A 14106-nucleotide genomic window follows, 5' to 3' on the forward strand; every position below is an offset into this window, starting at 1 on the left:
GAAAGTTGCACACTAAAATTCCCTTTTGGTATCATACAAGTCATTTTTCATTCACTAGAGTTCCCTTTAATCGTCAAAAAACAATGATAAGCAAAAGTAATTGGTCCTATAACGAGTGAACCACCAATTATAACAGAAAAAAGACTGCTCTCGTCTATCGCAATCTGGCCGATTTCTTTATAGTATGGATGAAGTGCAACATTTTACATGATGCAGCTCTTTTTCTTCGGCCAAGTAATAAACATATCTTTGTATTGCTATTTGACTCTTTATGATTTAAAAACATGTGACATGGACCTTAAAACTTAAAATAGCTTTGTATATGCAGAGGACAGTACCGTTGACGATCTACAGCCAATGGTGTGAAGGTCGAATTACCCAAACTAAGCGTGTTCAAGGTAGAGGTCGGCCTAAGCCAATATAGCCGATATTAAACACAACAGTGAGCAACAGCCAGGTGGAGCCTTTTTTTTCCCTCTCCTGCCTTCCGTCTCTGACGCAACTCAACCCGTACCATCTGATTGGATAAAAAAAACTGGGGGAGCCTCTGAAGCAGGAAGTCCCCACTCTGCACTGTCCACAATCACAGACCGGAGCAAAAGTTAGTGCTGTCGCAAATGTTTTTTCATATTTGCGAATACTTTTTACATTCGTCATTTTCTCTCCACCCACTTGACCACCATTGACTGAAATGTCGAGCAAATGTCATCAACGTGCAGCGACACATACCAAAGCAGGAAACACCGGTGTTGTGCCCAATTTCGACTTCCCTGCAGAATCCTACTACCTCTTACATTAATGTAACTCAGATTTTCCTATGCTTCTCAGCGCTGCACTTCCGATAGAACGAGTGTCGTGATCGTAGTCTGTATCGTGTTTATTAAGAAATATTGATTGGTGTGATTAGGACAAAAAGTGATAGTTGTCTATATTATGAAATTATTAAGACATTCACGCAAACGTCAACAAAACTGGAGGCGACCCAATGTAGCTTGACGCAATAATTTAAGGCGAATTTTGGTTCAGAGCTTTGGGGTAGATAAGCACAGAGTGTCATATTACTTTCCCTTTACACCAGCATCCACATACAAACATCTTTCAGTCATTAACCTTATTAATTCAGTCAGCTAAAGAGGTAAAAATTAATAAATAGATAAAGGACATTTGCCTCCAAGTTCTTAAACACAAGCCCTTTTATTACCAAGAAGAATTCAGTATCATAAAAATCTGAAATAATTACTAATTCTGATATTGAATTGTTTGTAGATAATCCATCAAAATGTGATGATAATGTGGTCAACTGATAACAAAATACACAATGATCAGAATACATCAAATGCTGAGTCAAATGGACTAAACCATTTCAAGGCAGGGGAGTGTTTCAGACACTGCTGCTGTTCACAGTTTTGTTTTGTTTTCTTTTTTTAAATATTTATTTAGCGTTTATCATATTAAAGCTTATACTGTCCTATATCGAGGGAAAGTTTTAAAATGCCATGATTTTTGGGGGTGCTTGAGCCCCCGAAAATCATCTGGTTCCACAAATATTCACATTACGACTAGAAGTACACAAGGAGGCATAATTAAGAATACTTTATTTTTTGTAGTTGTTCACCGATTGCTGTGCCAGGGGACAATTGTGACCGAGACCCTGGTTTTATTAGATTTACCTGTCTAAACCACCACACTTATTAGTAATGTGAAAGTGAAAGATTAGTCATGTTAGTCGTGTTGAAATTCTAATTTATTACCTGTAAAAGTTTTCATTGCCCTATTAATGTTTTATTTGAATTCATAACAAATATTCTTCGTTTTCTTTTTGCATTATTAAACATTTCTTACAGCAATTTTTAAGTTTTTACAGGAAATGTATATGGGAGGTCGGTGGTTCGCGCCCCGGCCGAGTCATTCCTAAGACTTAAAAAGTGGTCGGCGGCGCCCTCTGTTGGCTGCGGCTGCATCGGCTCGCTACAACGGGTCAGGTGCAATCGACATTTCGTTCTGTGTACATTGTTACACAGAATGACAATACAAGGAAATTATTATTATTATTATTATTATATAGCCTGCAAATATCGTTTATCGGCCTCCTCTCAATACGAATAATCGGTATCAGCCCTGAAAATCCCATATCGGTCAATCCTTACGTTATAAGAGTTGCTACTAAGCCTAATTTTATTTCCTGCAGTGTGAGTTTTTGGTTTAAGTGAAAGATTAGTCGTGTTAGTTTTTCTGAAATTCTAATTTACTGTAATAAGTTTCAGGGAGCTATGCAAGTTCCTATTTACCTAAATTGCTAAGCCCATTTTTAATTCCTGTACTTTTAGTTTTTGGTTTAAGTGAAATATTAGTTATGGAAGTTTTGTTAAAATTCTTATGTATGTACTGTCAAAGGTTTCAGACATATTCAAGTTTTAATTGAATGTATATCAAATATACTTGGTTTCTTTTTGCATTATTGAAAATGTTATACATCAATTATTTCAATTTTGATACTAATAATCGGTAATGGCCCTGAAAAACCCATATTGGTCTAACCATAGTGCAATGCTTTATTTTTAAGTCACACAGTCTCCTTTTTGCATTTCCTTGGGTTGTCTCAGTTACATTAAAATTGGTTTGATGATCTTAAACCCTTGTGAGTGATAAAGAAAAATTTTTTTTTTTTTTTTAAATGCAGGCACTGTAGGTAGCCGACAGTCAAACTCGCTATTTGGGACTAGAAAATCCAAAGCTCTCCAGTAAACTCCTTTTTCATTTATGTCACTCAAACAGAAACAACATTCATGCAGCAATTCCCTTGGTGCATTTTTTTGTTTCACAGGAACCACAGCAGCATACATTTGCTCACTTGAGCCTGACATTCTAGACCAAGCATGCACTGAGTTTACAATTATTTGAATAAATTCTAAAATTCATTGAACTACAATAAAGAAAATAAGTGTGCCAGTTTTGGAGGATGCTTGAGGAGTGTCAGAAAATAAAACAAATAGTGAAAACAATCCGGTTTGGAAGAAAAACAGTAAGAAGTAACCTTCATGAGTTCTCTTGGATTTTTGTTTCTATTTAAGTCATGTCATGTGTATTTGTAATGTACTCAAATTAAAGAATGACAATATAAAATGGCCATCAGGTAATATGAGTTATTGGGGCCATCATTGAAGCAAAACATTTTCTAATTAAATCAATCAAAAGGCCTGAAAAAATGCATGTGAATAGTTAAGTCAATTAACTTGAATTTTGATGTCTTTCCAATACTGTTTTTAGCAAGTGTAGAATAAGATGTTTATTTGATTGCCCATGATTATATTTTGAAAGTACAGTGCAATATATAATAATAATAATAATAATTTCCTTTGTATTGTCATTCTTTGTAACAATGTACACAGAACGAAATGTCGATACACCTGACCCGTTGTAGCGAGTCGATGCAGCCGCAGCCAGAGGGCGCCGCCATTATACCAATTAGGTATGTCTCGGCCGAGGCGCGAACCAGCGACCTCCCTATGTAGGATTTGCTCCGTGACCATTTGACTACCAGCCAATGGATTTAGCCCAATGCCCCAGCGGGCAGTAAAAATTACCAATGAACAATGATAGCATGTAGAGTAGGTGGATTGGCAGGATGGGACATAAAATACATTGAAAAATCGTAAAATAAATGGCACATACCGCCATACCGCTCTAGTGGTACCTCTACTTAAAAAATGTCTACATATGAAAGTTTGAGGTTACTAAGTACCTGAACGGGAAAAATTTGCCTTTAGTTACAAAGGTGTTTCAGGATACTAAGTTAAAAAGACAGTACGAGCTGCCATTAGCTGCTCCCAGAATTCAAATGTTTCAGGTTACAAGCTACTCCAAGAACAAATTTAATTCATAAGTTAAGGTACCGCTGTATATCAGAGCTGCTTGAAACACGAGAAATTTAAGATGCAAGATTTCTTTGGAACAAAAATTCTGCTCGACATATAAAAAAAATACAAGTTACAATAATTTCTTCCAGATGCTAAAATTTAAACTGATTTTAAAGCTTCAAGGATCGTCATGCCCTTCAAATACCTGGTAACTTTAAAGGCAATTGTGTACTATTTAGCATCTCCTAATGGTTAAACAAACCTTCACAAAAACAAAACTCAATATTATTTGAATAATCAGCATATAAATGAGCATTTTGAAATACTGGTAGATTGATAAATATGTATTTATTTTACATAACATTATCCTCACCCACAGGGATCTGACATAATTGCAGCTAGAGGGTACCCAGAGAAAACCAAAAACTTGAAGAAAAATTGGAAGAAAAATGGAGTGTAGTCAAGTAGAATCTCCTTAGTTTATGTTTTTCCTTATGCCTTTATTTTTCGGTTGCACTGAACAATACAGGTACATCTAGTGGTCAAATAATATACTGTCCCTTTAATCGCCTCCTTGTTCTCAGTGTATCTTGATCGTCAATTGGTGACGGCAATATTACCTGGCGATAGTAGCAATGCATTTTCCTTTTATTTATTTACTATTGCAAGCTTTTTTTCCATGGTTATGTTTTTGCTTCTCCCTTAAGCATCACTGCAAGCTTTGAGGTGCCATATCAATTGGATACAGTACAGTGAAAGGGGGAAATAGCTCACACGAGGTTGCAAGTTTGATTCCCAACTTCTCCGTGTTGAAGTGTCCTTGGGCAACACCCTCCACCCATAATGCCCCAGATTAGCAGGTAGGCGCCCTGCATGCCTGACGCCACTATTGATGTGTGAGTATGTGTGTGGATAAGTGTGAAATACATTGTAAAGCGCTTTGAGAGGTCTTCAGTGACTTGAAAGGCGCTATATAAAAGCAGTACATTTATCATTTAAAATGGGAGTCTGCTAACAGTCAGCATCAGCTTGTCCCAGTTAGCTCATGCGCTTCCCGCCATCAGACACCTAATCCCGAGCACTTGATTCTATTCCACAGCAAGTTTGTTTTTATCGTATTGCATTTCCTTTTTGTGGCTTTTTTGTGACCCTAGCCATGAGTTCAGGGTAAGGATATGGCAAAGTGCTTTCTGACAAAAAAGGAGAATCATGTCAATTGAAACCAAGAAGGAAATAATAGTGCTCATGCGAGTGACCTAGCTAAGCGGTACGATTAGTCAACACTCACCGTAATCCCTCCCTACTTCAGACTTCGGTTATCGTTGGTTCACTGCTTCGCAGATTTGAATTGAGTATCGTTATTGTTATTGCTAAACGTATTGAGCATTGTGTTCAGCAGACAGCAAATGCTATAACAGGGCCAGTTTAGGGAAGGCTTGTACGCTACTGGGATATGCTTTTAGATAAACAGGAGGGCAGGCGCGCTAGGTACATCTGGATACTGAAAAAAACTGCAGAGCATGGCGACAGGTAGCTTTTGGCAGCTAGTTACATTAAAAAGGAATTCAGAAATTTAATCGAACACTGAAGAAAGTCAGAAGAGCGCAAAGAAATGGGGTTTACCAATGGGTGCTCCATGGATTATTATCAGGTTCGAAAAAAATGACTGAGGCGGCGTCGGGAGAGAGCACAATAGCGAGGCTGCAGGTCCGGCCTACAGCTATGGCTGGGCTAACAACTCTCTTTGGCCACCCTGCCAAGCATGTATCTCACCAACGCTAGATCCTTTACCCATTTAAGGAATGACATGGAGCTACAACCAGTGACAAACCACTACAATTGTGACTCTTATTTATCAGGGATGTGATTGAGGTGAGGAGAAAAAGTCTGAAACCAAGCCGGGGGTTTGGGGGCCGCAGGCCCCTCGGGGGGGGGTCCAGGGCGGAGCCCGGTGGGGAGGCGCAGGGGGACGAAGCTCCTGGGTTTTAAAGCAATTTACTTGTCCAAAACCATGCTTAAATTAACCATTTAAGTAACATCTTTAGAAGATTTAAATAACAAAATAATTTGCCCACATATATGATTTTATTGTAAATACTGCAAGGTCAGTTCAAATCAGTTCAGTTCATACACATAAAAAATAAAATATTCTTCAAATTGTAATGTTTGGTTCACTTCACAAGGATGAGAACAGAGAAATGTATTTCTGCTGAAAATGTTTCCAGTTATTTTGGTTTTCAAATTCACTTATGCACTTGAACATCTTCACACTTGAACACTTCACTTAACAAGAACGAGAACAAAGTCATTGAGTACAGCTGAAAAAGTTTTCAGTTTCAAATTCACTTCAGACTTGAACATTTTGCCTGTGTTGCCCTGACATGTGCCTTCCGTGCAAATTTCTGGGCTGCCTGCATCTTCCTCTTTGCCGCTGCCTTGGATGCCTCTTGTTTTGCTCTGATTTCAAGTTTCTGCTTCTTGGCCTCCCTTTCAACTTCTCTCATCTGCAGCTCTTCTCTATACCTTTGACTGGAAGTCCTGATCTTGAAGCAGAGCCTACCATCAACAGGGTCCATGATAAGGTCTTTTTTTCTGAATTGTTGGATGGCAGACTTCTTCCTGGCTCTAAGTGAATACTTCACTGTCTGGATAGCACTGTATGTGGAGATATCCATTCTGCAGGCTTTATGGTGCAGGACATCGCCCATAGTGTTGAAAGCTTCTTCCACCTGGCTTTCACCATCTGTGACAAGGTAGCGTAAGTGCCCTGTCTGAACACTTCTGTCCACCAGGCATCAAGAGATGGTTCAGTTCATTCTTTGTCATGAAGAGGACGAAGGCTGGAATCAACCTGGTAACCTCTGATTTCAAGTTCATAAGCATTCAACTGATCTTGATCAATGACATTGGTCACTAGGCTGAGCAAATTTCTCAACAGCCCCAGGGTCTTGCTGTGGCCTCGAGCAAGTGGGTCCACTGCTGATGCCGCTACCAGAAGCTGGTTGTCCAGTGGCAACTTCTTCTGAAGATATTTTCCACAGCTGATGTATGACTCTTTGACATTTTCTGAAACTGCTGCACATTTGAGAGTCTGTGAGCATCCTTCATTAGAGCTGATGTACCCCCACCATAGAAAAAGCCCTTCAAACGCAACATATTTTCCTCAATGTTGATCTGCTTCGGCTTGGCTCCAATCACTGCTTCAGGTTTTACGAAGCAAGCAAGAAACTTCTTGAAGACATCAAGCTGCTTATCATGGAGTTTGTGGATCAATGGGGTCTTGGATTCAAATACCAACACATAGTTATTCAACAGTGGCAAAACTGAACAATAAAAGTTCAGTACAAGCGAGGTATTGAATCTTGTGAAAAAAATCTTCTCACGTATCCTTCTTTGCCTCTTTTTCCCTTCATCTGTCATGTTCTTTTTGGAGACAGTTGACCAAATCTCTCTGATCCTCTTCCTTGATTCTTCTGACACTTCCTTCTTGTGGAGTACTTGTACCAGAGTCTGCATGTACAGGGATTTGTCTTCTTTTGTGAGGTAAGCATAATAGAATAGGGTGTACACATCCCAGAGTGGCAGGTTTGACAAAGAAACATCATAGTTTGACAGCCACCTATGGCTAACAAATCTCTCTGGCATGGTGAATGGTACTGCCGTAAAGAAACAGATTTCTTGGAGGGCTTCCATTAAATCGGTAGACCGCTTGAAGAGGTCAGCATGCAGCTCTTCAACCTTGTGGGCAAAAGGTTTGCAAAATCGGGCGGTTGCATTGGATGTGATGACAGGTGTCGCCATCAACATCCAAGAGATGAGGGGCAGGACCCTTCTGAAGCCTTGTTTCCACACCTGACTTTGATCCCTGCATCACATTGCAACAATCCAGAACAACCAACATCAGGTTACTCCCTGGGATTTTCTTGGATGCCATCAACTGTGATTTCATCGTATACTGATTGACTGTCAGCACGGACTATGCTGAGAGAGGCCAGGTGTTCGACAACAACAGATGTCATCAAGGGAGAATAGTAGCTGACAAGAACACACAAAACTCTATGGAGATTGTTGCTTGTCGATTCATCAATGTTCATTGATTGTTTCTGAGGTGCTCGAGAGTTTCTTCTTCCATGCTTTCACCGAGACCAAATTTCATTTTGTAAGATGAACTTGTCCTATCCATAGAAAGTCCATTTAGTGCCTTTGGGTCCCTTGCTAGTTCTTTTTCAAGACTCACAAGTTTTGGTACCATGGTAAATGGAAGTGAATTTTCCGTCTGAAATCCCAGCAGCATTGCCTGAAAGAAATATCTTTAGGCACAACTTCCATATGAATTTCCGACCACAAACTGAGCAAATCAGATGTGTTGAATCATACCTCAGCATTGACAATCCTGTCTGCGAGTGGGACGGTTTCTTCGGTGGTTCTTTTTGCTCGATCGCAACAAGTGCAGCGGTCGATGTAAACAGTGGATGGAGTCCATATGGTTTGGACACTTTTGATTCACATCCGAATGTTCGAGCAATAGAAAGGTTTGTTTTCCTGCACTCCAACTGTTTCACATGTTTCTTGCGTTTAGCGCAGGGATGTCAAACTCAATTGCACAAGGGGCTAAAATTCAAAACACACTTAAGGTCGCGGGCCAACCAGGATAAACATTTATTGAACACACTTAAACCTAATGTTTTTGGAACATAAATATGAATAAAAACAGACAAGAATATTAAATTTAAACCCTAAATCACTTATACAGTATTTATTTTTTTGCTCTAAATAAAAATAGCTTGTCAAATTATTCAACTTAGAACTTAAACCACTTAACATTAGAATAACATTCAAATTCCTTTGCTCCTATGTCAATGTATATATTAAAAAAAAAAAAATATCCCAAAAGATTTTGCTCCCCTTAATATATCTCCTGTCAAAAGTAGAAATATGAAAATGCTAAAAAACCTGGAAATATACATAAAATATGTATTTTTCAGATATAACAATTCTAATCATTCCATTTTCTTTGCTCTTATGACTCTGATTTGATCATTTGCTCTGATCGCAGCCGGACACTGTGTAGTTCTTTGCAGTATTGTGTTTTCAGCGCAGCGAAAAGGGTATAGTATATAGCAGGGGTCGGGAAACCTTTTTGACTCAAAGAGCCATAAAAGCAAAATATATTAATTTTATTTTGGGAAAGAGCCACACCATATATTTTGAAACAAATTTACTAAATTGCTAAACCCGCGCCCCAGACAAAAGCTTAGTCTTCAGCACATTTATTTTTGATGATTTGATAAAAATTATGAAAAGAGAATAATGCTAGAGCCCGTGTCCCAAAATCAACAAACATACCACTTTAAACTTGTCTTTCTTGCAATTACTCAAGAACTCATTTTGACCCTTTTTTTTGATACACATTGGTTTTAAAACCAGATGCAAGCATTTATTTTGTAAAAACGTCACAACATTCTGAGAACAGGGAGCCTGATGTGCTTACCTTTGGCGCAGACGGCGTGGGGTGAGAGATGGGAGAGAGTGCTTGCACTTTTTGCATAGCTCCACCCATTCCTCCCACTCACCCAATCAAATAACTAAGTTCTCTTCCAGTGCTTTGGCGTATTTACAATTTGTTCCGTGGATTCATCAAAAAGTATCTGAACACTGAACACAGATTATATAGTGAGCTTTTATATAAAGGATTCTTTAGCGTTGTACAGCCAAAACAAGTTTTTGTGTGTGGCACCTTGACTGTAAATCATAGTGAAATCGTGCCCTATATATTCTGAAAAGTACTGGTTTATAATTCAGTTTTGGTTTGGCTTTGCGTGTATCTGAACAAGATTATTGGTTCAAGTTTTGAACGCGATGGAGAGCGGGCCATTAATAACAATAACGTAAAATGGTCTTGCGGGCCGGATATGATCACACGGCGGGCCGGAGGTGGCCCGCGGGCCGGGAGTTTGACACATGTGGTTTAGCGTGAGCCTCTACGGTTTTGCATCCCCGTGATCCGTAATCAATTTTCTCATTACACAACGTGCACAAAGCTTTGCCAGGGATATCGATTTTCCGAATAAAATCACTTTACAGAGTGGTCACTTCCTTCTCCCCTATGATATCCACAATTTCCCTTTCTAATCATTCCCATCTGAACTTATTTTTAACGTTTTATCGATTTCTCGAACATGTGACGCATCCTTTCTTTCCACAACCGACATTGTTGTGAGCGAAGCGTCTCATATGCAACGATCGATTTGATTGGCCGTTAGACAGGATATGAAATGTATGAGCCAATCAACGGCATCGTACTATCGTAGCATATCTTCCGTCGCTTACATCTATTTTGAAAAGTCGGATTGCGAAAACGAAATTAGGCCATATTTTAGGAACTTTTAGTTGGATTTTTAATTTGTTTGCTACGCAAGTGAAAAAGTGAAAGTGAAAAAGTCGGAAAAATCACATCCCTGTTTATTTAATTAATTTTAAGACCTGGCTCAACCGGCAGACCCCAATGCTCTCTCTAAATTGAGTTCTGACGCTGAAATGAGAAGCACTCCAATTTTGTTGTACTTTTGTATAATGACAATTTAGACCATTCATTCGATTGCAATTCTGTTTTTGTTTGTAGATTTATAGTTTTTTTTTGTTACTGTCATATACTCCCAGTCGATAAGAACATCATATGGAGGTAAGTTTGACCCTTGGGGCTTTTATGTAGGAGCGTGAGTACTTCGAGAATTTTAATTTTTTGCGGGGGAGTTCTGGTCCCCATTAACCACAATAACTAAGGGATCATTATATTTGTACGGTATTGAAATGGAATGGCTATAAATCCAACCAGGGGCGTGACTTTCTTCAGAATAGCGAATCACTTAAAAGAAAATAATTCAGAGACATGATTTTTTTTTTTGTTTACAAGTTGAGATTCCAACAGTGTAGAACAGATGTTATTTGGAATGTTTTAATTAAAGTCGATAAAATATTGGTATTCGAAGATTACTTTAACGGGTATCATATAAAAGCTATTCGTATAAAAGCTCTTGGAACCTGTATGGCAGATTAAAATCCAAAAATGTGAAATTTGCATGCTGTTCATTGAATGTTGGATAGGGAAAAAGTTGACATCAAAGTTTGTCTAGAATAACAAAGCAAAAAAAATACAGCTTTCAGTAATCCCACTAACAATACTATATGTTACAAGGTAAGACAAGAAGAGGTTGTTGAGTTCTTTAAAGTTAGGCTTTTGGTAAACTATTTTTTAACTTTAACGATTTGGTCAAATTCGCTAATTACAATGCCTCTAAAATTACTTTGAAAAAAAAACCCTATTTATCTAATTTTAACCATTAATTGTGAATACAGAATATTATCAATTGTATTAAAACATTTTGTCTCAACTACACTTCTGACACAAAATATGGACCGAGAGTGGTGAATAATAAGTGTTTGTAATAACCAGAATTTGTATTTAAAAAATAATCAAATTCATTCGTTTTAGTCGTTTAACAACACACGAAAGTAAAAATCATTTTAAATGGACAATGTATGACATTTAGTACCATCTAGTGGCGAAATGTAAGAATAAATGCTATTAATTGTAAAGATTATTTTAAGGTTCTGTATAAGGTATGAATGTTATACACACATTAACAGGGGAAGTAAATTTATTTTTTGGCAGGGTTTTTCATTGACCATGTCGTTATTTCAAAGTGTTTCTAAAATTATTAAACTAAACTTAAACAAATGAGCCACTGCTAAACGGCAGAATCCTATTACATCGCGAAGCACACAAATTGGAAAACATGAATAATACTGAATTGGTGGAGGAACAGTACAATACAGTAAGTCTTCAATGCAAAATATCGGCCTTTCATATTATGTTTGTGACGCATAGGATACCACAATTGCTATTAGCACAAATCTTCAAAATTTATACAAAATAAAAATTAAGACTGCAACAGGAAAAATGGCCCGTGGCAAAACTAAATGAAATATAGATAGGTGCAAATTAATTTCTGGATGTGTCTAGGGAAATTTTTTTAGTGGTTGTTAAAAAAGTCTTAAGATGTTAACAATGTGAAAGCCTGTTTTTGTGTTAAATATTTGCTTGAAAAGGATAAATATAAAATGCCCTGTGCTATATCTGTACCCTGTTTAAAGCATACAATGAGTGTATCCTTGATGTCTTAATTCCACTGAATAGCCATTGGATCTTCAAAGTACAAATTTGGTCTTTCGATTTAAACAGTGCATAGACTAAACACTTCCATGTTTTCAATATAAAATGTGCTATTTCTTTGACAAAAAAAACCCATGAAAAGTTACAATCTTATAAATTGACATGTAAACCCAGTTTTTAAAGGAATGTAGCATGCAATACTAGTTAAATCGTACCTGTATGTCAGTGTCTTTAACCGGTTCCAGAGGCTCAAAAGTAGTAGAAGCACCCAAATTCTCCAGTTGTTGAGAAATGTGAAGGATGTCCAACCCTCTAGAACCCAGGAGAATGGACCTAAAATATGGCCAAAGAAATTGTCCATAAATAAATCTGAAAGAAGGATTTGAAATGGTCAGGACAATTAAAATAACCAAATGTGCTTATATTTTATGTGAGTAACATTCATTACATTTAGTTGTAAAATATGTGGCAAAACATCCCAGAAAGCTCATAATCATATAATAGCTACTCAGGTTTGAAAGCTGTGCAATAGTTCTCATTACGTTTGTGACTAACCACGCTTAGTATGCTTTGAGATAAGGGAAATACAATATTTTAGACCGATTTTTTATAGGATAGAATATACCTTTATTGTCATTGTTAAAAATGTGTTGAACATATTGTGACAACGAAATTGGGCGTGGCACTCCAGTTCACATTTGACAGTGAGGATAAAAGAAAACAAAGAATATAAAGGAACAAAGAAGATATGGTTATAATTTACACATTATAAAGGAACAGAGTAGATAAGGTTATAATTTACACAAGAAATGTGGGCATGTAGGATGTTACATACAGTTTTGGGATCGTATTAGTGCAATATGCGTTGAGTGCAAAAATAGTAAACATTGTGCAAAAAATAGTCAACATTTTGCAAAGCGAGCTTAGGCATGAATACAATTTTACATCTGTATAAGGTAGTGTGTTTGCAAGAGTTTCAGTTTGTTGTGCGGTGTGTTAAGGTTGGTAATGGCAAGAGGTTATCAAAAGATTACAGGGTACGTACGCATTTGTCTTGGCCAAAATCAAGCGCTTTCAATGACAATTCTTCAATTTTTCTAGAACCTTAAAAAGAAAAAATCCAGCGCCAATCAAAATAATGTACATGCATATATATATATATCCATATCTATATGTATGGATGGATGCATGGATATATATATATGTATGGATGGATGCATATATATACAGGGAGTGCAGAATTATTAGGCAAGTTGTATTTTTGAGGATTAATTTTATTATTGAACAACAACCATGTTCTTAATGAACCCAAAAGTCTCATTAATATCAAAGCTGAATATTTTGGAAGTTGGAGTGGGGCTTTTTTAGTTTTAGCTATTTTAGGAGGATATCTGTGTGTGCAGGTGACTATTACTGTGCATAATTATTAGGCAACTTAACAAAAAACAAATGTATACCCATTTCAATTATTTATTTTCATCAGGGAAACCAATATAACAGCTCAACATTCACAAATATACATTTCTGACATTCAAAAACAAAACAAAAACAAATCAGTGACCAATATAGCCACCTTTCTTTGCAAAGACACTCAAAAGCCTGCCATCCATGGATTCTGTCAGTGCTTTGATCTGTTCACGATCAACATTGCGTGCAGCAGCAACCACAGCCTCCCAGACACTGTTCAGAGAGGTGTACTGTTTTCCCTCCTTGTAAATCTCACATTTGATGAGGGACCACAGGTTCTCTATGGGGTTCAGATCAGGTGAACAAGGAGGCCATGTCATTAGTTTTTCTTCTTTTAGACCCTTTCTTGCCAGCCACGCTGTGGAGTACTTGGATGCGTGTGATGGAGCGTTGTCCTGCATGAAAATCATGTTTTTCTTGAAGGATGCGGACTTCTTCCTGTACCACTGCTTGAAGAAGGTGTCTTCCAGAAACTGGCAGTAGGACTGGGAGTTGAGCTTGAGTCCATCCTCAACCCGAAAAGGCCCCACAAGCTCATCTTTGATGATACCAGCCCATACCAGTACCCCACCTCCACCTTGCTGGCGTCTGAGGCGGACTGGAGCTCTC

At 37.8% G+C, this 14106-nt stretch overlaps 1 protein-coding gene across 3 annotated transcripts in view; it reads right to left on the minus strand.

Moving 5' to 3' along the window:
- Positions 1-14106, minus strand: part of nup93 (nucleoporin 93) — an 87802-nt gene that overhangs the window by 51910 nt on the left and 21786 nt on the right. For all 3 annotated transcript variants that reach the window (XM_088341104.1, XM_088341103.1, XM_088341105.1), the window contains exon 3: positions 12246-12363. In XM_088341104.1, coding sequence (XP_088197230.1) covers positions 12246-12363 — 118 coding nt within the window. The remainder of the gene's footprint in view (positions 1-12245; positions 12364-14106) is intronic.

This window comes from Urocampus carinirostris, chromosome 7 (assembly GCF_059441175.1).
Source record: "Urocampus carinirostris isolate Australia breed hairy pipefish chromosome 7, RoL_Ucar_1.0, whole genome shotgun sequence".
NCBI lineage: Eukaryota > Metazoa > Chordata > Actinopteri > Syngnathiformes > Syngnathidae > Urocampus > Urocampus carinirostris.